This window comes from Apium graveolens, chromosome 11 (genome assembly GCF_009905375.1).
Source record: "Apium graveolens cultivar Ventura chromosome 11, ASM990537v1, whole genome shotgun sequence".
Lineage (NCBI taxonomy): Eukaryota > Viridiplantae > Streptophyta > Magnoliopsida > Apiales > Apiaceae > Apium > Apium graveolens.
This window is the reverse complement of record NC_133657.1, coordinates 205,789,120-205,815,692: the sequence shown is the minus strand read 5'-3', so window position 1 is coordinate 205,815,692 and position 26,573 is coordinate 205,789,120. Positions and strand designations below refer to the sequence as shown.

Below are 26,573 nucleotides of genomic sequence, written 5' to 3'. Positions count from 1 at the left end.
AGTACACCTTAATTTTACATAGAACACAGATCATATACCATATAAACAACAATTATCCAGGCATCTCTCGGTCTTGAAATACAAATTTCTTTTATTTTTTACGCGTATTTTAATGTAAATAATAAGATAGCTCCCCAAATTATTTTTTAAAGAATAATGCTAGGTTCCCCAAATATCTTTCCAAAAATTTTACCAAATAACGTGACACATGACTTATGTTAATTTGTGGACGTATATTAATACACGCGGGGTCCCATTTTATTATCGAAAATGTTACCAACTATTCATGTGACACATCAGATTTGAGGAAATTTTTGGGTAAAAAATTGGGGTCTATAGTATTTTTCTTTTTTAAATTGAATAAAAATATACTTATTATTATTGGCAAAAAAAATATACTTATTAAATTTTAATTTAAAAAAAAATGAAAATAGTATGGGGAGCTGTAAAATGTGGGTGAGACTTGTATTTTGGGACGAGCTTTGTTTAAATCTTATAACCACGTTTTAAATCTCATAACCACGTGTGATCTAAAAATCCCAAATATCCATTCTTTGCCTATCCTACACAAAACACACAAAATTCTCCAAACCCTAATCCCCAAATCCCCTCAATTCGGGTCCTCAATCATGACCCGAAAGTGCTCCCACTGCAACAACAACGGCCACAACTCTCGGACCTGCCCCAACCGGGGCGTCAAGCTATTCGGGGTCCGATTAACCGATGGATCATCCATCCGAAAGAGTGCTAGTATGGGTAATTTGACCCATTATTCCGGATCCAATTTGACCCAACTTCATAACCCGCCCGGAATTGACTCGTCCGATAATCCGGATCATGGCGCTGGCGACGGGTATGCGTCTGAGGATTTTGTTCCCGGGTCGGGTTCTAGTCGAGAACGAAAAAGAGGTCCAATTTTATATCCTCTTTTGTTTTAATCTCGATATAAATAATCTCGATAAATGAATAAAATTTTCCGTCTTGTGGGTATTAGTTTAATTTATTGGGGGTGGGGTTTGAGTTGCGTAGAGGGTTGTATTGTTAGTTAAGTAAAAGAGGGTGCAATGTGTAGCTTAAATTTGTTGCAATGAAAAAAAAAGTTTCGATTTTTATTTAATGTGTGTGTTATTAGGGTACATTTTCAGGTTTTTATGGTTGTTTGGTATTTTGATTTGTTTAAGTGTTGTATATTTGTATTGTAGTATTAGTTAAGAAGGTACAATGTGTAGCTCAAATTAGGTGAAAATGAATTATTTTAGTTAAAAAGGTGTGATATTTTAATTGATCCGAGTGTTTCTATATTATGCATTCGGGGTTTTTAATTTGCTTAAAGAGTTGCATTGTCTTGATTAAGAAAGTACTATGTTAGCTCAAATTAGGTAAAAGAAGACGAAAATATACTTTTTTTTCTTTAATACATGTGTATATATGTATTTTAGTAGCCTACTTATATTATTTTGAAGAGGTGTGGATTGTTTATATATCAAGGTTTCTTGGATAAATGTGTTGTGTATGATCTACTAATTTGTTATTCTTGTAATACATTGATTGGAGCTGTTTAATATTTAGGGTGTGGAGGAGGATAGTTTTTTTCAAGGCATGACAATGGATAATCGTAGCTTTGTCTACATTTTATTTTAGTATTAAGGGTGGTTATGTAATGTTGCATATGAAGTTTAGGAGTGGAATTGGAATTTCTGGTGCTTTAGTTATAGTTGAGGAGAGATTTTTATTTGTGAGACATGGAGAACGTCATCCACTTTCCTAAAGCTCTAAATTTTTAGGTGTTTTGCCATGTGTGTCTTTTTCTGTGGAGATAAGTACTTATCTTTCAAAAACTAAATTTTGCCAAACTACCCTTGATTTAAATTTATCTGCATCTTCAAGGGCTCATCTGATCAGCCAACATATATATAATGTTTGTCCCCTAGAATTGGAGCATGTCTGAAGAACCTAACAATTGCTGATATGATAGTTGGATAGTTTACCAAATGACATGAGATTGGCTGCAGGGCCTCGTATTCAGAGACATGTATTTTTGTTTCCTTCCTTATTGTAACATCTATAATATAGTTTGTCACAATTCTTTATATTTGTGGTGGAATATACCGTTTTTACAGATACTGTATATGGAAGGAAGAGGATCAATCAGGATTCTTGACTATTAAACCTTAATATGCTAATCTTTCAAGAAAATGATTGGGGCAATGTCAAATAGTATCTGCAATGTAGCTTATAATTGAATGGCTTTGAATCATCTGACTTATCAAAAATTCTGTCCACAAGCCTTTGCTAAGTACAAAAGTGGGCTAAGAGTAAGCTCCATCCCTAGAAAATCTTGACGGGACTGTCTTTTTCTGGTTAAAGATCATACTATCTGTCTTGATGTTGATCCATATGCAGTTACTAGTTTTGACCTATTATATTTCCCAAATCGGTTAACTTTAATTTTCAGGTAATCCGTGGACCGAGGAGGAGCATAGGATGTTTTTACTCGGTTTGCAAAATCTTGGCAAAGGTGACTGGCGTGGAATTGCACGGAATTATGTAATTTCAAGAACACCTACTCAGGTGGCAAGCCATGCCCAGAAGCATTTCATTAGGCAGAGCAATATGTCTAGGAGAAAGAGAAGATCAAGCCTCTTTGATATTGTAGCTGATGAAGTATGTATATCGCTCTATCTTCGAACTCCCCAGTTTAAGCCTTGAGCATACTTGTACATTTACTCTAATCAAACTGTTTTAGGGATTACAAATTTACTTATTGTATTATCTTACTATTTTTATTTTTTCCGTAGTCAGTCGAAACCACAATGGTGTCACAAGAATTCTTTTCTGTTGATCCTCCACAAGCCGAGGCACAAGCTGACACATTATTTGAAGAAGAATGTGAATCTATGGAATCTGCTAACTCCAATGATACTGTACCTACTCCTCTGAAGCCAGAGAACTTACAATACTGTTATCCAGTTATTTATCCTGCATATGTCCCTGTTCCTGTTCCATTTTGGTTGGGGTCCAACCAAGGGCCAATTACAACAGATGGTCATGAGGTGCTTAAGCCTACAGCGGTGCACTCAAAGACCCCTATCTACTTGGACCAACTTGTTGGCATGTCTAAACTCAGTCTAGGGGAATCCATTGGTAATGGAGGACCTTCTTCGCTTTCAGTAAAATTACTTGAAGGCTCTAGTAGGCCGTCAGCTTTTCATGTCAACTCAGCACCGGCTAGTTCTGGCATTAACTCGGGCAAGAGTCCTATCCATGCAGTTTAGCAATGTAGACTTGTAGGTATGCTTGATATATGTGAACTGTAGTGAATTTCCTTTGATACAAAGAAATGTAGTCTGTATGTGAGGTTATGTTATTTAAGTTGGTTAGATATCGTAATAAGCTTATTACTAATAGCCTCAGTTTGTGAGATATAATATGTAAGCACATTTCACCATTGAAATCTAAATGGAAGTTTTGTTCTATTGTGAAATAGTTCATCTGTGAAAAGCCATACGTTTTTTATTCATTAGCGGTTTTTGGAAGATCTCCTGCAAGTGGAAGGTAAGGTAACCCTGCTTCGAGTGAGACATTAGTGGTTACATTTTATTGTTACCGAATTATAAGCAAATACACGATATTATATTGTTGGTTTAAATAACTGCTCTGTGTATCCTTATATTAAACAGCAGAGAAAATAGTCATTTCATTTCTTTTCATGGAAATAGTAACATGTACTCGTAGGGGAACTACAAACTTAAGTAGCTAGGCATACTCTCAGTATGTATCAGGTATCTGAAGAAAATTAGTCCCAATGCATTACAGCTGGAATCATCTGTCCGCTATAATTTTGCGCGGATATGTGTTTATAGTAAAAATTATTGTAAATGGAGTGGACCACGTCGTCTATCAGTGCTTAATACACACTTCCCAAGGTTTTTATTGTCCATCCGCGAAAAATTATAGCGACTAGATGCTTAGCAACAAATCAATTTGCGGATACTTGTGGAATCAGCTAGGATGACAATTTGGACTGATTATGAGAATATGCAAAAAGTTTTGGAATCCTGGTGCACTGTGTAGAAGAATGATTAAAACTATTTATTGTTGGATTTACAAAACAAAGATAAAAGTTCACATTTTAGAAAGTCTTGCCTTGGTCCTTCAAGCAAGGGCCGGCCTTGTCCCATAGCTCTCTGTCTACATATCTTGTCATCAACCTTGCTCTGTATGTGCATCTTCTATCATTTCTTTATCAAATTCTGTAGGCTTCAGTATGGCCTTTGCAGCTGTTTGTCTTATAATTACCCTGCTAGCAGTTCCTTCTGTGTACGCTGTCGATCATATCGTTGGAGACAGATCTGGTTGGAGCCGAGGGATAAATTACTCTCAATGGGCTTCCGGCAAAAAATTTGCTGTAGGTGACAATCTCGGTAAGTTGCACACTTTACAATTTAGTAACAATTAGCCATTATGAGTTGCATGCTATATGTTACTAGTATTCTTTCTAGAATGTTTAAAAATATTGATTTGATTCACCATTTGATAAATATTTTGGAATCTCTAGATATTTTTAATTTTAGAAAAGCTTATACTGATATATGTACACTCATGATCAGTATTCAGTTATGGATCCTCTGACAGTGTGGATAAAGTCCGTCGATCCGATTACGAATCTTGTACTGCAGGCAACGCTCTGAAGGCATATAAAGGAGGCAATAATACTGTCCCATTAAAAAGCCTAGGTTCAATGTATTTCATCTGTCCAGTATTTGGCCACTGTGTTGCTGGCATGAAATTAAGAATCATTGTAAAAGCCTTTGATCCCACCAGCGCTGCTGCACCATCGACTACTAAAGACTCGTATAATGGTTCTGGTGGCTTTGGTAACATGATAAGTTGATGCTAGGATTTTGTATCGTTTTTGCAGGCCTAATAGGGTTTATGAGTACTGCAGTTTCGTTTCGTTGTCGTACGTTGTAATTGTGTGAAAATCATTTGATGATGGAATGTACTTTACGTAAATCATCAGATTCACCCTCTTTCATTCATATGTAATAGCGGCAGATTTTCCCAGTCTTCATTGTATTGCATAGTTGTAGGTTTTGTATTAACAAAGCTTCTGCTGCCTTTGCGGAGTAGCCAAAATATTGACAGTTATATTTCTAGATCAAGTTATTTGATCAATAATATCTTTTCGTTTGCTGAATTTGTGAAAGATCCTCCACTAACTTGTCGTCGTCCATACTAAGGTTTTCATCTTTGTTTTCAGGAACGAAACATACAAAGTATTTGCTGCAATGCAAGTTTTCACCAGACCTCTCATTTTTTCAGCATATCTTTTCAGCGAGAGTAGTCTTCACCAGACCTCCCATTCCACAAATACAGACAAGCGGATAAGAGTCATTACTTCCATTCACCGAATGTCCCGCCAAGAGATCAACTTCTGCCTGTAATCCAACAAATATCCCTGGTTTAAAGTTGCGCAAGAGTGAAACCATTCTAGCTTTCGCCATTGCATTGTCCGAGGAATTTAAGGATTCCAAAGATTGAGGTTGATTTTATATTGTAATCAAGAAAGCAACTGAAGATCAGTAGACCCATCTTTCTTTCTATATCTTCGATCCTTTTTGAAAACTTCCTTGTGTTCATCCACTAATTATTTTTCAACTGAATGAAGCCTTGACAAGAAAACTTTCAACAGCATGTTCAGCATCATAGGCAAGATCTCGTACCTCAACAAGCAAAATATGATTTTCATCTTCACTTATCCTTGAATCCGCGTCTGGTAAGAATTCTGCTGCCTTTATTTCATTTTATAGCTGAGATGGGGAGATTCCCCTTTATCTTTGTGTGACCTTTTGTGTATTATTATTATTTTCAGTTAGCAAAAAAAGGAGAAGGGTGTGACATTTGTTCTGCAGTTTTTGCAGTGTTGAACAATTTAATATAAAAAGTCATCTAAACTAAAATTCGTTTCCCTACAACGCAACTTCTAAAATGTTGTATTTGTATATTTACCCCTATAAAGCTCGAAAATTTTGTATAGTTTCTGGTAGAGTAAGGAGTTCTCTTAGTTTCTGGTAGAAAAAATTTGCTGCAGGTGACAATCTCGGTAAGTTGCACACTTTACAATTTAGTAACAATTGGCCATTATGAGTTGCATGCTATATGTTACTAGTATTCTTTCTAGAATGTTTAAAAATATTGATTTGATTCACCATTTGATAAATATTATGGGATCTCTAGATATTTTTAATTTTAGAAAAGCTTATACTGATATATGTACACTCATGATCAGTATTCAGTTATGGATCCTCTGACAGTGTGGATAAAGTCCGTCGATCCGATTACGAATCTTGTACTGCAGGCAACGCTCTGAAGGCATATAAAGGAGGCAATAACACTGTCCCATTAAAAAGCCCAGGTTCAATGTATTTCATATGTCCAGTATTTGGCCACTGTGTTGCAGGCATGAAATTAAGAATCACTGTAAAAGCCTCTTTTCCCACAAGCCCTGCTGCTGCATCGACTACGAAAGACTTGCCTAATGGTTCAGATGGCTTTGGTAACTTGATAAGTTGATGCTAGGATTTTGTATTGTTTTTGCAGTCCTAATAGGGTTTATGAGTTAGGGAAGAGGCAGTACTGCAGTTTTGTTTCGTTGTCGTCGGTTGTAATTGTGTGAAAATCATTTGATGATGGAATGTACTTTACGTAAATCATCAGATTCACCCTCTTTCATTCATATGTAATAGTGGCAGATTTTCCCAGTCTTCATTGTATTGCATAGTTGCAGGCTTCTGCTGCCTTTGCAGATTAGCCAAAATATTGACAGTTATACTTCTAGATCAAGTGATTTGATCCATCACTTTCATTCACCAATTGTCCCACCAAGAGATCAACTTCTGCCTGAAATCCGACAAATATTTCTGGTTCAACGGTTGTGCAAGAGTGGAACCGTTCTAGCTATCCCATTGTCTGAGGAATTTAAGGATTCGGCAAATTCTGAGGTTGATTTGATATTATAATCAAGAAAGAAGTTGAAGAGGAGACCCATCTTTCTTATTATATCTTCAATCTTTCTTGAAAAATTCCTTGTGTTCATCCACTGAATTATTTTTCCATTGAATGAAGCCTTGACAAAACAACTTCCAACAAGCATGTTCAGCATCATAGGCAAGATCTCGTATCTCATCAAGAAAAATATGAATTTCATCTTCACTTATCCTTGAATCCGCATCTGATAAGAACATCTTGATCCGCCTGAGCTCAGTCACTGCTTGTTGAATTTCATCTGTCACTCGGTGAAGAAATTCAGCTTCTTCACCCAGTAAATCAGCAAACCTTCCCAGTTCCCACAACCATTAACACAACAGCTTCAGCCATCTGGTATTCTTTGCGTCTTTCTCTAAGAGAAACTTCAAATCTTGTAATGCTGGCAATAACACTGTCCCATTGGAAAACCCAGGTCCAATGTATTTCGTAAGTCCAAGAATTGGTCACTGTCGTGGTGGCATGAAATTAAGCTTCAACGTAGAAACCTCCATTCCCACCTCCCCTGCTACACCATACACTCCAAAAGACTCGTCTCGTGGTGCCACTGGTTTTGCAGAATCTGTATTATTATTGCAGGCCTAATGCGGTTTACAAGAAAGGAAAAGGCAGTGCTGCAGTTTATTTCTTTGTTGTAACATTGTATTGGTGCTGTGTGAAAATCATTTGATGAACCATGAATGAGACGTACTTTACGATCATCATCAAATCACCCACTTTTGATAAGTGGCAGATTCGCCCAGTCTTCATTGTATCGCATAGTTGCAGGCTTTGTATCGATAAGGCTTCTGCTGCCTTTATTTGATTTTATAGCTGAGCTGGGGAGATTTCCCTTCATCCTTGTGAGAATATTAAAGTTAGCAGAGACAAAGAGTAGTCCAAAACCCTGCCCCATATGCATAAGGTGCAGTGTAAAGCTACAACATACAGTGGTGCCACAACATTTAAAAAGACTAACTGATGATGGCTAATGATACTTTTAGGACAACAATTTTTCCACTTGTTTTAGATAATATACATTACCAGGGCCAGGCCTCAGATTTCAGGGGCCCTACTCAAAATTGATTTTATGAGGCCCTAACATACATATATCATGCAACTTCATATTTATATTTACTCAAAGGGGTTGAAATTTTTGGGGCCCTTAAGTATAGGAGGCCCTCTGCACAAGTCTTGCTCGCCTATAGCCAGACCGCCCATGTACATTACCTGCAACTAGCTCGATTTTGTAACCAATTTTTGATTCCCCTAAGCTCTCTGTCTCTCTATATATGTAATCATCAACCTTTATGTGTATGTTCATGCTGTGTATGTTCATTCACTCTCCATTTACTTATCAAAAACTGAAGTTTCCAATATGGCCTTGGCAGCTGTTTGTCTAATAGTTACCCTGCTAGCAGTTCCTGCAGTGTACGCGGACACTGATTATTCTGTCGATTACATTGTTGGAGACAGCGCTGGTTGGAACACAGGAGTGGATTACAAAAAAATGGGCTTCCGGAAAAAGATTCTCAGTAGGTGACACTCTCAGTAAGTATGACACTTCATAATTTGATATTAAAACAATTTCATTCTATTTTTGTTTTCTGCAAGCAAAACTTGTACTAAATTGTTCATATTAATCGCGATCAGCATTCAAATACGGATCCTCCCAAATGTGACTGAAGTTTGTCGTTTAATGCGGTTTACCTTGGTTCACGTGGTTTGCAGCCTAATGCGTGAGCCCGTAGAATTTACCCGGTGCGCACCCGAAGGGTAGCGGTGCAAAAGAAAAAAAATATTCCATTTATGATATATAAAGGAGGCAACACCACTATTCCACTGAGTGCCATGGGTGATGTACTGCATTTCATATGTCCAGTATCTGATCACTGTCGTAATGGCATGAAACTTAAAATCACAGTCGAAGAATCGCGTCCCCCACCACCGCCACCTAAAGGCTCGTCGAATGGTGCTGTTGGTAGCTCTAGTGACATGAGCAAGGTGGTGCTAGGAATCTGCATTGTTTTTGCAGGTCTAGTGAGGTTTTTGAGCTAGGGAAGAGGCAGTGCTGAGTTTATTTTGTTTTTTGTAACTTTGTTATGTCATTTCATATGTAAACTGTACTTTACCTTCGTCGTATCAGTACTTTATACCGTTCGCCTCACGTTTTATACGTATTTCAAAATGTTTTGATCAAATATTTAAAATTCTTTTTATTACAACATTTTGTTTTTGACAAAATTTAAAATAATATTTATAACTATCCGGTCAAATTCAAGTATGTTTAAAAAATCAACCGCTATTTAAAATCGGAGGAGGTATATATTTTTCAATTATTGCATATTAACGGTCAAAAGTTGTCTACGTTAGTTAGTCCTAAAACAAGCAGTACTTATTTGACTGACCAACTGTAATCAAGTAGATTTGTTTGTTTTTAAAAGGTCAGTTAGCCCGCCAGACAGGCTATTATTGTTGGCTGCTATGGATACAAATAAAAAGTGCATTCGTCAATCTTCGAGTATTCATTTATCGAGATTTAACTTAACTGTTCAAAATAAACAATTATGTTTAATTCGACCACCTATTAGTTATCGTTTTCTCTTTTATATAAGTATATTGATTTTGTACTGGCATCTTTTTTTTCTCGGTTTATTCGAGGAATTTATATAATCCTTGTTGTATTTGAGGCTTTTCTGAGTTTGAAGAAGTAGATAATGGAAGGAGTAGATTACTTAGCTGATGAGAGGAGAAAAGCCGAGTTCGATGTTGATTCGATGAAGATTGTCTGGGCTGGTTCTAAGCACGTTTTTGATGTCGTTGATCGCATGTCTAAGCTTGTTGCTGCTGATCCAGTAACCTTCATTCTCCTTCCTAAAGTCTTATGTGGAAGTCTTATGTGTTGTTCTTATTGTTTGAAAAATGTCACAAGTTGAATTTATTTGATCAATTTTTGAATTACCGAAAAAACGTATTATTTTATTTAATGCGTATGAATTCTTCAACTGTGAATTGTAGTGTTGATGGAGAATGTTAGGTCTGGTGTACTATTGTTATCATCTGCTTCAAGATGTCAAGCTTGGATCATAACTTAATGTACGATTACGTCTTGGACTCTACGAGATTTATATTCAACAACTCTGCTAAAATCCGCTTACAATTAAAATCAGCCAAAATCAGCAACAATCATTCAAAATCAATGGATTGTTATAAATCCTCTGAAATCTGAATTGAATACACCCCCTAAATGTACGATTATGTCTTGGGCTAATTAAATTAGTTTTCGAAAGAAATTTAGAACAGGAAAACTATCTGTTATGATTATGCTGACTTCTGTTTCATAGCTCTAACCTGATTACGTCTTGAATGATAATTGATATCTCTGTCATGGATTTAGGTTTTTCGAAAGGATGAAAGGACTATGCTCAGTCGAAAGGACTTGTTTACGAGCTCCCTTAAAAAATCAGCTCATGCGTTCAAGAGAATGAATGAACTTAATCTAACCTGTAGGTATTCAATCAAGTTTTCTCTAGTTAATTTGTATGTAGCAAGGCAAAGAAGTAGTTATTCATACATAATAAATCCAAGAAGAGGAAAGCTATTACATATTTTCAGTTTCGGTTTTGTTTCTTACATAATTATGATGGTGATATTGCAGATGAAGAGGCAACTGAGCTAAGGTTTTTCGTGGATGAGCCTACTTATACTGATCTTCACTGGGTATATCCTGCTCTTTGTATTTGCTTTCGTAAATATTGTCTACCTATGTTGTCGTACCATTGATTTGTGTGAAAAAGGTCACTTTCTTCACTTACGATGCACATTCTTAATAAGCCAGTTATCTGTCCTCTGGAATTGTGAATACGTAATGTTTGTATCAATGCCTTAAAGAAAGAACTGATTAGGTATCGTGTCTTATTAAGTCGTGATGGCTTATAACTGCTGTTTTTTTATCATTCCTATTCTTTCCGGCCAGGGAATGTTTGTTCCTGCTATAAAAGGACAAGGTACTGATGAACAACAAGAAAAATGGTTGCCGCTTGCCCAGACAATGCAAATTATTGGCTGCTACGCACAAACTGAGCTTGGTCATGGATCCAATGTACAAGGCCTTGAAACCACTGCCACATTTGATTCCAAAACAGACGAGTTTGTACTTCATAGTCCAACACTTACATCAAGCAAAGTGAGTTAGATAATTTATGAGATCGCATATAATACTTTCTTGAACACTTCACAGATAAATAATTGAGTCAGTTACTTACCGCACTGGTTGCAAAACCTGCAGAGTGCCTCTCATGTTCTGTCATTGCTACTCCTACATATTTATCTTATTTTTGTTATGAAAAAAGAATTGATCTTGCTAAGTATCTAGAATCTAGCTTGGTTAACTTTCAGGTTATTTTTGATATATTTTCTTAAACATTCACTTATTATCTTTTGTTCACTAAATCTTAATAGTGGTGGCCGGGAGGTTTGGGTAAGGTATCAACACATGCTGTTGTTTATGCTCGTCTTTTGACTGAAGGTCAAGACCATGGAGTACATGGTAATAGCAAAAACAACTTTTTCCCATCATTTTCAGTTAAATACTAGAAATATAGTTTTTGAATGATAACCTAGCAATTCTAGTATGAATTTGTATGCATATGTGTGGTGAAGGTTTTATTGTCCAACTTCGGAGCTTGGAGGATCACTTGCCTCTTCCGGGCATAACTGTTGGTGATGTTGGTACAAAATTTGGAAATGGAGCTTACAACACAATGGACAATGGTGTGTTAAGGTTTAATCATGTGCGTATACCTAGAAATCAAATGTTAATGCGGTATGTCAATCCCAGTTCTTTAATTTTCCACTATTGTCGTACAGACACACACAAAAATATAATATTTATTCTGATGTTATTTGAACTCCTCAGAGTCTTGCAGGTTTCGAAAGAAGGAAAGTGTACATACTCTGATGTTCCACGCCAGCTAATTTATGGGACTATGGTATATGTCCGACAAAAAATTGTAAAGGATGCTTCAAATGCTTTATCCAGGGCAGTTACTATTGCTACAAGGTATAGTTGTGTCCGTAGACAATTTGGTTCGCAGAATGGTGGACCAGAGACTCAGGTAAATTGAACACCCTAAATTAAGTTGTAAAGTGAATACTAGCTTTTGAAAGTGTGCATTGATGGTGTTAATTACTCATTTACTTTCCTGTTGTCGTTGATGATTAATAGGCTTATGTTTCATTCCTTGAGATGGTTTCGTTATCATTTTAGCCTATAATGCTTTTCCATTCTTCCTTTATCAGGTGATTGATTACAAAACTCAGCAAAATAGGCTTTTTCCATTGCTGGCTTCTGCTTATGCCTTCAGATTCGTTGCTGAATGGTTACAATGGTTGTATGGCGATGTGACAGACAGATTGAAAGTCAATGACTTCTCAACATTGCAGGAGGCTCATGCATGTACTGCAGGACTCAAGTCTTTGACCACATCCGCCACTGCTGTAAGTCACCATTTCCCGATTCTACTGCCATCTTTCATATCAAACTATTCTTTTATTGTCCAATCGTGTGTGGTGAGTCTGGTGACGTGTAACTAGGATGGTTTGCTAAATATCAAATACAATTTGATAGATTTTATTGGAACCAACTCTTTACTTGTTCAATTTTAGTTCAGTTCTAAGTAATTCTTGGCAAGTGTGTTAATAAGTTTCTGTTTCTAAAGTCAGTGCCTTATCTTTTTTATGGCTCTTGTCTCTCGCCACTCTTTACTTGTTAAATTTTAGTTCAGTTCGAAGTAATTCTTGGCAAGTGTGTTAATAAGCTTCTGTTTCTAAAGTCAGTGCCTTATCTTTTCTATGGCTCTTGTCTCTCGCCACTATTTACTTGTTAAATTTTAGTTCAGTTCGAAGTAATTCTTGGCAAATGTGTTAACAAGCTTCTCTTTCTAAAGTCAGTACCTTATATTTTCTATGGCTCTTGCCTCTCGCCACTAATTTAGTCCACTCTAAGTTTATGTATTGGGCAGAAAACGTACTAATTGTATACTTCAAATGCAGCTTCGTGAATATAGAAATTCCATTTTGATTCTTGGCTTTATGTATATAACAGTAAGAAAGAAAACTCTCCGATTGAAACTGTAGAATGAAGTTCATATCCCCTCGTCTATGTTAGTTTAATCTTTTTGAAGTACACGACTGTCTTGTTTCAGTCACCAAATTTAGAATGCAGGGAATATACAGAATTCTGGGCTTCATTTTTTGCTTAACTAATAAAATTATACTTTAAAATAGCTTACAGATATATACTTGATATTTTTTAGAAAATTAAAGATTCTTATGGCAAACATCTAAATGAATCTCAGTAAACAGTTCCATTTTATAGTTAATCTGTCTGATATACTGTAATTATCAAATTTTTTCCAGGATGCTATTGAAGAATGTCGGAAATTATGTGGGGGACATGGCTACCTATGTAGCAGTGGCCTTCCTGAGCTGTTTGCAGTATATATACCTGCCTGTACATATGAAGGAGACAACGTTGTGCTGCTTTTACAGGTACCCAACATAAAATAATCCATTGATTTAGTTGTAGGTGAAACAATAGGATTCAGTTTGAGTGTAAATACTGTCTGTAACCCTGATGTTAGAAATATTGCTTATACTGAAGAACCTCCTTCTGTAGGTTGCAAGGCATCTTGTGAAGACCGTCTCTCAGTTGGGATCTGGAATACATCCGGTGGGGACAACTGCCTATTTAGGAAGAGCTAAACATTTGATGCAATGTCGTTGTGAGGTTAAAAAAGGTAGATTATCCATTTTTAAGTGCAGTCTGATGCTCTAGTCTCTACCCATCCGTGCACTGGAAACTGAAAGGGTAGTAAAATTTTGTTCTGATGAATGGTAGCATATGAATTATGAATGTTAGGGTCTGCATTGCATGCTTCACAAGGAACACATGTCATACTGTATCCCTGACATTAAGACTCATAACATTAACATGGGAGTCACTAGTCAGCACAATGATGAATGAACCCATACAAGATTGCATTGATGAAGTTCTGCAGTTCATAAAAATAGCACATCTAATGTATTGCTCTTGAATATATGCAGCTGAAGATTGGTTGAATCCCAGTGCAATACTGGAGGCATTCGAGGCTAGGGCCTTCAGAATGGCCGTTTTCTCTGCTCAGAGTTTAAGCAATTTTCCAAATCCAGAAGAAGGTGTTATAATTTTGATGAAATTAGTGCTTAAATTGTTTTTAGTCACTGATTTTCCAAATATTATCAGAAGAACTCATTTAATTTCAGGCTTTGCGGAACTGTCAGCAGATTTAGCCGATGTAGCAGTTGCTCACTGCCAGTTAATTGTAGTTTCCAAGTAAGCTTCATCAACTTACTATTTTCTTTGAAAGCAATTTTCTAAAGATCATCTTCTTTGACATACCCTAAAGATCTATGCATGTAGCTGATGACTAACAATATTATTATGATATTATAGGGAACTCATAGGTGATTCCTTATCTGTGTTATCTTCATTCATCTTTACATTTGCTGCTAAAAATTATCTCAGAGATCTTAAACTATTACTTTTGCTCTCTTTCTGCAGGTTCATTGATAAACTGAAACAAGAGATTCATGGAAAGGGAGTTAAACGGCAACTTGAACTTCTGTACAACATCTATGCACTCTCTCTTCTTCACAAGCATCAGGGAGAATTTCTCGCGACTAGAAGTATCACAGCTGAACAGGCTTCACTTGCAACTGCTCAACTTAGAAATTTGTATTCCCAGGTTGCTACATTTTATTCCTTGTTGTCTCCGTTTAATCGATTTTTAGGATGTCAGAGCTCTTAACATCCATGGATTATCATCAGGTCCGACCAAATGCAGTAGCACTCGTCGACTCATTCAACTACACAGACCACTACCTTGGTTCAGTTCTCGGACGTTACGACGGAAATGTGTATCCCAAGCTTTATGAGGCAGCATGGAAGGATCCATTGAATGACTCTGTTGTGCCTGATGGTTATGTTGAGTACATCAGGCCTTTGCTCCAGGACAACTTACACCTGTCCAGGCTTTGAAATTATACCAAAAACTAACCTTTTCGAGGAACAGAAATACTAGAGTTCTCGAAATATTTATGATACTCAATGTTGTACAAGTAGACCGGCAACGTTCCGTGTCATGTATAAACGTTCCGTATACTTTCGTGTTTTCGTATACCAAACCTTAAACCCAAACCCGGTCCGAATTTACGGTACAAGTAGTATAATTCACAAGTTTTTCATATTCGTCGTTTAAAAATTTTCTTATATACTCGTAAAATATATGTGACCGGTAATATAATTTTCGGAAATAAGTTACATAAATAAAGCGGTCATTTATAAAAATTTAAGATGGTAAATCGACATCTGGTTAAACAAAAAAGTTTAAGACGATAAATAAAGATCGATATTAAATTACAAAAAAATCGAAAGAGAATTTATCTATTACATTATATAATTAAGGACAACTATACACCCTAACCTTATATGCTCGTATAAAATTCACGGTAGGAGAATTTATGATTATATATCCTGAGGATGTTGTATCTTGGTCCACGTGATTTACAGGCTATTACGTGAATCCGGGGATTTATCCCGTACGCACCCGAAGGGTAGCGGCTGCGGATTACCTATGATAAAAATAAAAAATAAATACAATAAAATAAAATTTCTAAACTAAGACTAACCCTTATCTTTAAGGACCGACCGTGTCAATAATGCACAAACATTACATTAATAAACTGACATGCCGTACGAGAAACACACTTAAAAAATGTAATTAGAGAATGATTCTGCACTAATTAGGTAATTAGCTTTATAACAACTTCTGGCATTATATTCATCACTTAATTAAGAGTATGATATGTGCTAACCAATCCAATTATGCACACATTCAGGGCGGCTAAAAATGGATTATTATGTTTACTTCTAGAAGTAAATTGGTTTATTGTATCTTGTTTAGATTAATTAGTGTAGAATCTGGGTTAGTTAGCACACAAATGTGACTAGGGGTGAGAAAAAAAAAGTCAAACCGACCGAACCGAACCGGACCGGACCAAACCGCTTTTTACTGTTTTTTCGGCAGTTCGACTTGGTCTAGGTTTGGTGTAAATAAAAACCGTTATTTTACGGTTCGACCTGGTTTCATCTCCAAACCGGACCGTTAAGGTCGAACCGGACCGTTTCAATATATATTAATATATTTATTATAATTATATACCATTTATATATATATATATATATTAATTACTTAAGTTTATTTTATACTTTATATATATTTTCTAATTAATATCTTCAAATTTGTATTTTACATGTAATATTTGTATTCTAAATTTTAAAAAAAAAAATTATAATTATGTATTTAGTTAGGTTTCAAACCGTTACCGACCGGACCGGACCATTAACTCGCGGTCTGGTCTGATCTGATCCGAAATTTCAAACAGTTCGGTCCGATTTGATATTCTGTAAAACCGTTATATATGGTCCGGTCCGGTTTGATCGTAAAAAACCGATCAAACCGACCGTTGCACACCCCTAAATGTGACAGTCTCTAGTTTGTTTTTTTCAAAATTATTATTTTTTATTTGTTAAATTTGATTATGTTGAAAGGTAGACAAGTAAAAGATGCCAAATAATTTTTCCAGAAAATAACAACAATGACCGATATATGGGACCCTTAAATTTATTTTTGTAGTGGAATTGGATGAGAGTCATTTTTATTATGAGCATGAAATAAATTATAGAAATCCAAAATATTAAATTATGAAAATCTTTTGATTTATATAGACTAATTGTAGGGTCAGTGTCTTTCAAGAATTTCAAAACATCACACCAACAGGTACAAAGACATGTCTTGCTGTGCTTGCTATACAGTTTTAACTCCACAATATTGCCGTTTTAGGCCAATCATGTACCGATTTATTTTTAAGTTATTTCGAAAAGATTTTATTATAATTAGAGTTATATGACTGCTTATATATTACCAATTTACTCCTCCCATAAATGATATAAGACAATTCCTAATAATCTCCTTCTTCACATATCGGATCCGACACCTGTTGAATCTGCCACTTGAATGTGTGATCTGACTCCCCTATACCGGATCCATCTCACTATCTGGCTATACCTAGGTCCATACTGAAAGGTTCGTCTGCCTTTTTGTTGAGCCCATCAACTACTTTCTAGATTACTTCTGAAACCCATCTGAGATTCTTATTGACCGTTTATAACCTCGTTCTAATACCACTTGTTAGGTTTGCTAAGTAGGTCTAACTCCATAATATTATGATATTGTATATTTTGGGTCGAGACCGCACAGATTTTTTTTGGATCACTCTGAAAAAGCCTCATTTTAATCGGAGTTATCTGCCTACTTATATACTAGCAATCAATGTCACAAATGATGTAGGACAACTCAACATGTATAGTATACCAAATAAAAAATTGCAGCAGACCCAAATTTTTTGTTACAAGTATTCCCAAAAGGACGTGAATAATTGGTAATTTTTCGAATAATAATATGATAATAATAATTGAGAAATTATTAAATATATATATTTTTTAATTTTTTTTGTGATTTTACTATATTTAATTTTTTTTTTGTAAAAATACAGTGCAACCAAAATTGATCAAATATACAACTAATTGAATTGAATTATCTTAATTTCATGAAATTACAGAAACTCGTCGAAAATTGGATCTAGTTGAATCGAGTTTGTAGAAAATCGTAATTTTACAGAAAAAATAATTTAAAAATAATATAATTTTGCAAATAACTTGCATAAATAAAAGGTTCGACATGGAGTAAATGATGTGGGTAACAAAATTTGCCTTCTCGAATGTGCTTCTTTATGCTTTGGCCCCATATAATTCTTTTATATTGACTTTATTCCATTTCATGTTAAATTCATATGAACCTTAGCTTCCTTAAGCCTAGCTATATCCCCCTGCATGCTCCTTCTACCATGAAACAACAAATCTCCACTTCTACCTCACACAGCCACACCAAATGCACACCCTCCTCTCCCACCAGCACCTCCTCTTCTTCATTAAAACCCGTCGCCGCGACACGAAAATCGACAAAAAAATCAGTTGAAACTGCCAACATGACTAAAAAGTCTGAAAAATGCAGCAGTAGTGCTGCAGATGGAAAGCACCCTATTTATCGCGGTGTACGAATCCGGAGCTGGGGAAAATGGGTGTCTGAAATTCGTGAACCGAGGAAAAAATCAAGAATTTGGTTAGGAACATTTGCAACACCTGAAATGGCTGCTAGGGCTCATGATGTTGCTGCAATTGCCATAAAAGGTCACTCAGCTTGCCTTAATTTTCCTGATTTGGCTCATAAATTGCCTGAACCAGCCTCCAAGTCCCCGAAAGATATTCAAGCAGCTGCAGCTAAAGCAGCAGCCATGGACGATAATCCTACAAGCCATGAAGCCGAGCTGAGCCGAGCTGAGGCGAGGCCTACGACAAGTGAGTCCTTTAGAGAGTCTTCATCAAATGCACCAACTGGCACTGAGGACCTTTTTCTTGACTTGCCACATCTCTACCAGCTCAATTTAGGTCATAAATTCGGGCACTCGAGCTATGAATTTCCATGGAACCTGGCTCTAGCCGAGACGGTTGACAGTGAGCTTTGGCTTGATGAACCATTGTTATGGTAAAATCTAGTGTTTCTATGTAAAATCTCAGCAAGTCCATATGCTTGTTTTAATTTTTTTTTCTCTTATTCGCATCCAGCTTGTCTCAATTACAGTAGACAATTCATGATGTACTGTATATGTAAATGAAGGAATAAGTTAGTTCTTTGACGCAATAGTCAAGTGTCTACGTGTTATCCAGTCAATTACGGATTCAAACACTTGAAAACAACCTCTTTCGTAAAAAAAATAAGAGCAAGACCGCACAATGTTATTGTCAGAGATTCTGCGAGAAACTAATCCAAACTGAGGGGGATTAGAATCTTATTACTTCACTAATCAGATTGCTTATTCTATATTCTGTCTGTGTACTGTTGATTAGTTCATTAAGAGTTGCAGCTAATAACTGAGCATATAATTGGCACATATCCCCGCAAATGACTTTTTCCTTTCCGCTATAAATATCCCCCCGAAAAGACTTTTTCTTTTTCGCAAATATTTATAACGGAAAGAAAAAGAATCTTTAATCTGAGCCGTTGAAATATAAATCCGACGTCTCTGCTATTTAAAACTTAACTAGCCCCCGGATGCCAGAGAACATAACCCTTCCCCAATTAATAGCTACAAGGTCAGCTCGTCAATTAATCACGATTACCAATTTTTACAACATTAGTTGCCCCGCCCATGAACTACCTTAATTAACAAACCTAGTACCTTAAAGATTTAAGACATTCGTCTCTGTTACATTTATAATCCTTAATTTTTATGGCTTGTTAATATCTGAAATTGCATTTCATCATCTTCTGTAATACTCACTATTCGGGACAGACAAAATAATGTACTATCTTGGTGCTCAATGTAGTACCTTCGAACTTTATGTATCCATCAAAAAAGTGGACACAACATTACATTTACATATTGAACTTGTTCCGTGTCAAGTCATTGTTAATAATCATCCATCCGTTATAAATTTTTCACGTATATGTAAAATCTCTCGAAAGGATGAAGATAAATGATGTGATCCCCTTGAATTATAAAAAAGTTATTCCCTCAGTCCCGGCCAATTGTTATTATTTTTGAGTATTTGTCCTGCACGCATTTTAAGATTAATATAAAATATAGTTTTATATTTTTTTTAAATATTCTTTTTCAGAATAAAAATAGAATGTTTAAACTTTTATTCACAAAAATATTTTTTTTAAAAAAGTTATAAAACTATATTTTTTATTCATCTTAAAATGCGTGTCGGACACTCTCTCAGAAACGATAACAATTAGGAGGGATGGAGGGAGTAGTGTTTAAAGGTTATTACAGACAATTACGTCAATCATCTGTCAGAGACCCGAACTCTTTACGTATATTGAAGTTGTACTATAAAGAGAGTAAGGAAAGGTGTTCCCCATATCATCCACTAATGATTAAGAAGCTAAGGTTACTTCACTAGTGAGGCTTACAGCTTACCTAATGATTCCAATTTAATTAATTAAGCTTAAAACTGATTAGTATGGTCAATGGAGCAAAAAAGAAAGGTGATTAGAATGGTCAATTATATATGCAAGTACAATTATTTGTAGCGGTCCATCAACTAATTATGGATATAGCTGGTAGTTAGATACTTAATTATTCTCTTAAACATGTTGATCATCAACGGAGTAGTGGTGGAGTCAGACTGAGATTCAGTAAGGGCTAAAAATCACTGGAGTACTAATGCGTTGTTAAAAGGTTAAATATAAGTATGTTATCGATTGCGTCCAAAAAAGCTTAAGTAACTAAGTAAGTCATTATTCGTAAATTTGATTCAAAATATTCATCAATTAACTTGACTTGATCATTCCGTTAAAGTCGAAAACTGAAATTATCTGAAATCAAAAAATATTAACACGGGAGGGTATGGCTTCTTTTGGGCTTCAATATAATTATTAAAATTTGTTATTTGACTCACGGATGCGTGATAAAATTTTATTTTTAATCTTCAAAATCTCATAAATAACTCAAATTATAAGGTGAATCAAAGCCACATTACATCATAATTCCGTTAGCCAAATAGAAAGCTATAATAACAATACTGAAATCCAAAACGAACTGTATCATCCTATATTAACATTTTTCAATTTCGGGTAATTTCAATTTTTGACTTTACCGGAATCATCAAATTAAGTTAATTGATAATCATTTTGAGTCAAATTTATAATGAGTGACCTACTTGAGTCTTTTGGACACAGTCACTCACCTACTTGATATTTAATCCGTTTTCAAACATATCTCATTTATTTATACAATGCTAAAAGTATTTATAAAAAAAGATTAATATAAGATTTAAACACTTAGATAGGACTCATTATTATTGTCTCAATTTTGTATATAACAAGACGAGACGGATTCATTTTTCAAGTGTCGTGTTTTCGTGTCGTGAGTATTGTCATGAGTTACACATTCTTGTGCAAGTATTGAGTACAATTGAGACCCACTGATTAAATATAGGATGTACGATCTGATCTGATCTGACCTTGAACAACAATTTGGCAGCCACTGCACACACAAATGTACTCTGTAACAACTGGCAAACAAAGCTGAGTAATCCGTCCGGCCTTACAAAACATGATCTATTTATTCGTATAATTAATCACGGGATTTGTACAATGAATATTAATACTGATGTGATGCTTTTCCAAACAAATGAATATTAATCAGTGGATTCGTATAATTAATCACTCATATTTTTGTATGAGTGAGATAAATTTATATGAATCTCGCTAATAAAAATACACCAGTAATGTGTAATTTAGGTTGTCAAGATATGTATGTGTTACATTTTTTTATACTATTTTGGACCGAAACTATATTATGGACCGAATTATTTCGGTACGATCCGGTCCAAGAAAAAAATGTTAATTCAATTTTTTGTTCTATTTAGTTTGGTACGACTTTGGACTGAATCGACCGAATGCTCAGCCCTAAATTCGAATTAGAAAAAAAAAAGTTTGATACTAAATTGATTCAAATAAAAAAATGTTTGATACTAAATTAAAACTTAAAGTTATTCAAATGTTTTCTCCATAAATTTTTAAAAGTATGTATTTAAACTATTTTATATATAATGTATTTATAATTGTAAATAATTATACATATACACATATATATATTATTTAATAAAATAAATACATACACTGTAAATATAATACGATAAATTAAAATTATACTATATACAAGAAAGTTATCAAATGATTTCTTATCTTATATACACTATAAATTATAATCCAACAATGCAAAACAAAAAAAATCAAGTTTTTAGTTTTTTGTATACTTTCGCACATCATTATATCTGATCTTGCCTCTATGTCCTGAGCAAACAATCGAAACAAATTATTGAATTTCGGTTATAGGTTCTCAATATATGACAAAGCCTCCTACGATCACCACCATTTGTCTCATTCATTTCTATACATTTTTCTCTTTTACGATGTCCATTCAATTTTATACATTCAAAATTTACCAAAAATAGTAACATTTTTATAATATAAAAATTAACTGCACTCATTTACATCCACTACTTTTTTTAACTACATTAATTTTATACATTAAATATTAATTAGTCACATCACTTTATCCATTTTTTTATTTTTAATTACAATCTTTCACTTTTTCTTAATCTCGGTATCTAAAACAAACGTATACTCTCTCTGTCCCGTTGATTTCTATACAATTTCTATTTTGGGATGTCTCTCTCATTTCTATACACAACCTAAAATAGTAAGTTTATAATAATATAAAAACATATAAGATTATATTATGTTATTTTATACAAATCACATCAATCACCATTAACTTATAAACCACAATTCCTAATTAATTAATCTCCTGATTAAGTTAACCAACCTACTCACCCTCACCCTTTTCCTCTTTCCTTCTTATTTTGTGCGTCCCTATCTCTTCCCCATCCATTGATGAAGAACCCTAAAAATCTTCGATCTCTCTTTTTTCCTTGTACATAAAGGAATCTCAATTAATACATGATTCAGCCCCTTCCTTTAACTCAGACTCCGAAACCGTCTCTCCGTCATCATCTTCTGTCCCGACTGTAGTTGGTGAAGATTCCCCGAAATCTCAATTAATTAATGATTCAGTCCCAACCTTTAATCCTGATTCTGAAGCTGTATCTTCACCATCTCTACCCCATATTGCTGAAGTTGTTGCAGATACCCCTGAATCTAAAATCATACAGTATTCTGTTAAAGATGTTAAAGATGCCCCAGAGAAGATGAAGAAACGTACTTCCGATGACAAGTTAAACAATCCCAAAGCAAAGAAACTGAAGTTTGATGACCCTAATGGTCTGCTGTCAATTTTTCTTCCCCGATTTTACAAGTGAAGACTGGTATGCATAATCACTTATTGATTTTGCGATTTTGTGGTAAATTTAATAGTATATGGCATAATCTCTGATTATTCAAAATATATCTTATTTTTAGATTGACCTTGTGAATTTCACTCAGACCTTGTGAATTTCAGCATGCCTATTAGCCTCAACTGTGTTTTTACTTTCTCTGTTCTCCTGCTTGTCATTTGGTAATGCAAAACTTGATATTTTTTCTTGTTTTTTTTATATTTTCTCGAGCCTTAGTAATTCAAAAGTTCAAATAAAGGTTAATATTTCCTCTCATGCAGCTACAGAAGGAATTTAGCAGCACATTTGAGTCTGCATCGACATCAGGATATGAACTACCGCATAAGTTACAAAAGGTAATTCTGTTTCCTAGCATATACTGCTCCATTACATACCAGAATATGAAATCAAAACAGATTACAACAAAATATATAAACACCACTTCTGATCACTGATTTCCATGAACTGCTGCATTGCTGCTAGTCTCGTTTAATGCCCTTTCCACTATGTATAGTGGAGCGCTGATTTGAGTAGGCAGTAGTCCAAGTCGTTCAAGTCTTTTTTTCCCATGTGTGGCAGCTTATAATTGTTGTTACCATGATGTTTTAGTATCTCCGTCATACAATTCATAAGTGACAACCACACGTAATTTAAAGTGGTAGAACTAACTTCGTCATATGCTTGCTTTACGGCAACAACTAATTGAGTAACCGTAGTAGGTGCCTTCTCATGTTGTAGTCCTTGTATTATTCTAAAAAAACCCAAATCGTTGATATTGAGATCCGGACTATTAGGTGGTTGATTAGCTAATGTAATGTGAAATCCACCATCTTGTGCAACCTTGATAAAATCTTCGTCATTGTCACTTATATGGGGTCTACCATTATCTTGTTGGATGACGATATGTTTACTAAAGTCGGATGGCCATTTAGCTTTAATATCCGGAATAATCTTTTCGATTAAACATTGTTTGATCACAAGTTTAGTGATGCTATCTATGAGTTTTACTTGTATGATACCTCTTGCTCTATTCTTACTTGTTATAGCCGCCGGCTCCTCAAAAGTGAAAGGAAAGATTCCTAGTTTACCATCAAATATACAAACCCCGTCTTTGTCATACCTAGGTCTCGCAACCGCACTCATAAACATAACCTTTTTTATAAATCTCTTGGATTTACAAGTTCTATGCGGTTCCGGTTCATTGGGCAATAGGTAGAATTTTTGTGATGTTTTAGTCATATAAAACCACTTCTCGTCTATGTGAACCATACAATACATGTCTACATATGTTGGGTTTGTATGGAGTGTTGAACTTTCAATATGCTTCAAAACAAACATCACCCTTACTTCCATATTTTGAGATGTTAAATAAAGTTTCAAGGCATTCGAATGCGATTTAATTTCCCCTCTTTGAATATATCTATGGACAGTAGATTTAGGTGCATTAAGATGACAAGTAAGGGTCCGAATATTGGTTCGTAAGCGTAAAGGAATTGAACTTACCTTTTCTAAGTCAAAAACTTTTTTCTTGTTACCGCCTTTGTATTTTCTGTGCAAATCAGGCTCCTCACCACTTTTGATGGATTGCAGAATTGATTTCCATATCTTTGAAATGACTACCCTGGTGACTTCATATTTAGAAGCAATATCCTTGATCATTCCATTCCTTAACTTGTTATTGCTGTAATTTAAAATCATAATACGACCAATTTGATCCTTTTCTAAATTTGTCAATCTTTTTTCTTTTGCAGGAGGACCCCTAACAGTGGCTGGAGATTCATTTAAATCTGGAAATGGGTCTTCATTTAAATCTGGCAGCATAAAATCAACCATTTTTATTGTAGATTACCTGTTGTATATAGAGTCAGTAGTTTTTCTCTGTGTAAAGTAGTTCAGATTTATATTTGTAGTTCCGGTTTCTATTTGTAGTAATAGCCTAACAGGTGTCTTTTTGTAGTCATTGGGAGGCAATATTTTAATTCCAGATTTTGGTTTAGGCGGTAAATATAATGAGTTTCCCCCATAAAACTTCCCCATTAAAGCTAATTATCTGTCATGTTTACTAATTTAATAATGCTAAACTTTGCTCATTGATTATTTTAATAAGCTCCTTGTCCTCTGTGCCCAGATGAATGATATAGTATTCACTGGGACAGAGGGAGTACATGTCAACGTGATGGAAGGAGTAAGGTCCGAATCAAACTTAAACTTCAAAGTTTACATTTTTACACACATGGGATAAACAACACCAAGCTCACCACTGTCGGTTTTAAACAAGAGGAGTAAATTCATTCGTACGTTAAACGATCCTCCAATGAAGTTGGAACACCAATGTCTCTGCACGCACAAAAGGGCTGTTTTAATTTATATTAATAAAACAAATTACAAATCTATTCTTGGATCCTAATTCGATATAGATAGACGTCACTATCCGTCATTATATATGACAACTTGTGACACGAAATAGACTGACACGACTAGAAAATTTTATTAGTTATTGTTTATTGGTGTTATTTCACTTGCGTCAACCTCAAAAAAAAAACAAATCCCTTATTTTTTTTGTTTTTTTTCTAGAATTGTATAAATTATCAGTCTTGTATCCCTAATTTTTTTATATCATTTTGAAAGGAAGAGATGTCACTTTGTATGGGCTCACGATGACTTATAAGATCGAAACAACTTATCGACGAATATTATAAGTTACAAACTGATAAGTTTAATGTTAATAACGATTTACTTTTCCTCAACTAATCAACTTATTTTGATTTCGTTTATTTATTAATTTCAGCTTTAAAATATATATTTTTAAATATTAATCTAACTTTAAATATAAGAGTTAAGATAATTTTATTTAAAAATTATTTAATTTAGTTCATTTATGTAAACAAATTTGACTTATGAGTAAAATTATTTAAACATGCACATATATAACTTACAAACATTCACCAAGTTATTATTTATAATTCACTTATTTATTTTCAATTATAATTTATTTATTTTAAAATTTCACATACGAGCTTTTAGTTGCCAACTAACTTTTGTAGAAGAAATTTCATGCATTCCGTATTTTCATGCAGGCATTGTTCTAAGGTTTTTTTTGACTAATATGGCTTATAACCTTAAAAATGAGTATCTATTCTTAATAATTGTCAGATGAGCCAGAGTCAAATCAGGACCTAGGACGACAAAGAATAAATTTCATACCACTAGAGCTATCCAATGGTGCTCCATTGTTCTACGGTTTTAGCCATACCCAAAACTAGTGAATTATATTTAACCCCAAGCATGGTTGCAAGTACAGACGCTAGGACCATTGGCGTTACATAATTCAATTCTTTTGTTAGTGTGTGGACCAAACTAGCACATCACATGCAGAGCTTGCTGGCCTCGTAATTAGGAAACCTGTTATGCGTCTCGGTGACCTCTACTATTTCAACATGTTTCTTTGGTGAGTTAAAACATTTTCTTTTGGTCAAAA

The 26,573-nt window shown here is 34.8% G+C and overlaps 4 protein-coding genes and 1 long non-coding RNA gene across 5 annotated transcripts; all 5 read left to right on the top strand.

Annotated features, from left to right (window-relative positions):
- Nucleotides 1–509: 509 nt before the first annotated feature.
- On the top strand, nucleotides 510–3,476 carry LOC141697309 (transcription factor KUA1). The gene is made up of 3 exons (XM_074501607.1): nucleotides 510–909; nucleotides 2,456–2,664; nucleotides 2,799–3,476. Exons 1-3 carry the CDS (start codon nucleotides 630–632, stop codon nucleotides 3,273–3,275), a joined length of 966 nt encoding a protein of 321 aa, XP_074357708.1. The 5' UTR covers nucleotides 510–629; the 3' UTR covers nucleotides 3,276–3,476.
- Nucleotides 3,477–3,484: 8 nt separating this feature from the next.
- LOC141697310 (blue copper protein-like) lies at nucleotides 3,485–6,721 on the top strand. The gene is made up of 3 exons (XM_074501608.1): nucleotides 3,485–3,555; nucleotides 4,260–4,424; nucleotides 4,611–6,721. The coding sequence occupies exons 2-3, from the start codon at nucleotides 4,268–4,270 to the stop codon at nucleotides 4,892–4,894; spliced, it is 441 nt and encodes a 146-aa protein (XP_074357709.1). The 5' UTR covers nucleotides 3,485–3,555; nucleotides 4,260–4,267; the 3' UTR covers nucleotides 4,895–6,721.
- A 2,787-nt stretch (nucleotides 6,722–9,508) lies between these two features.
- Nucleotides 9,509–15,314, top strand: LOC141697857 (peroxisomal acyl-coenzyme A oxidase 1). Its single transcript, XM_074502412.1, has 14 exons — nucleotides 9,509–9,881; nucleotides 10,424–10,532; nucleotides 10,685–10,746; nucleotides 11,003–11,212; nucleotides 11,488–11,575; nucleotides 11,689–11,851; nucleotides 11,945–12,143; nucleotides 12,328–12,525; nucleotides 13,447–13,578; nucleotides 13,706–13,826; nucleotides 14,134–14,244; nucleotides 14,332–14,401; nucleotides 14,630–14,813; nucleotides 14,897–15,314. Exons 1-14 carry the CDS (start codon nucleotides 9,744–9,746, stop codon nucleotides 15,104–15,106), a joined length of 1,995 nt encoding a protein of 664 aa, XP_074358513.1. The 5' UTR covers nucleotides 9,509–9,743; the 3' UTR covers nucleotides 15,107–15,314.
- A 2,591-nt stretch (nucleotides 15,315–17,905) lies between these two features.
- LOC141697722 (ethylene-responsive transcription factor ERF035-like) lies at nucleotides 17,906–19,000 on the top strand. The gene has a single exon (XM_074502229.1). The coding sequence runs from the start codon at nucleotides 17,980–17,982 to the stop codon at nucleotides 18,733–18,735; it is 756 nt and encodes a 251-aa protein (XP_074358330.1). The 5' UTR covers nucleotides 17,906–17,979; the 3' UTR covers nucleotides 18,736–19,000.
- Nucleotides 19,001–22,639: 3,639 nt separating this feature from the next.
- On the top strand, nucleotides 22,640–25,090 carry LOC141697723 (uncharacterized). Its single transcript, XR_012564834.1, has 4 exons — nucleotides 22,640–23,086; nucleotides 23,181–23,277; nucleotides 23,377–23,451; nucleotides 24,847–25,090. It is a non-coding gene; the product is annotated as an uncharacterized LOC141697723 (long non-coding RNA).
- Nucleotides 25,091–26,573: the final 1,483 nt, after the last annotated feature.

Coding starts and splice junctions, on each gene's coding strand:
- LOC141697309 (XM_074501607.1), top strand. CDS start 630: ATGACCCGAAAGTGCTCCCACTGCAACAACAACGGCCACAACTCTCGG. Junction 910..2,455: donor TAGTCGAGAACGAAAAAGAG/GTCCAATTTTAT, acceptor TTTAATTTTCAG/GTAATCCGTGGACCGAGGAG. Junction 2,665..2,798: donor TTGATATTGTAGCTGATGAA/GTATGTATATCG, acceptor TTTTTTCCGTAG/TCAGTCGAAACCACAATGGT.
- LOC141697310 (XM_074501608.1), top strand. CDS start 4,268: ATGGCCTTTGCAGCTGTTTGTCTTATAATTACCCTGCTAGCAGTTCCT. Junction 4,425..4,610: donor TGCTGTAGGTGACAATCTCG/GTAAGTTGCACA, acceptor ACTCATGATCAG/TATTCAGTTATGGATCCTCT.
- LOC141697857 (XM_074502412.1), top strand. CDS start 9,744: ATGGAAGGAGTAGATTACTTAGCTGATGAGAGGAGAAAAGCCGAGTTC. Junction 11,576..11,688: donor TCAAGACCATGGAGTACATG/GTAATAGCAAAA, acceptor TGTGTGGTGAAG/GTTTTATTGTCCAACTTCGG. Junction 12,144..12,327: donor ATGGTGGACCAGAGACTCAG/GTAAATTGAACA, acceptor TTCCTTTATCAG/GTGATTGATTACAAAACTCA.
- LOC141697722 (XM_074502229.1), top strand. CDS start 17,980: ATGAACCTTAGCTTCCTTAAGCCTAGCTATATCCCCCTGCATGCTCCT.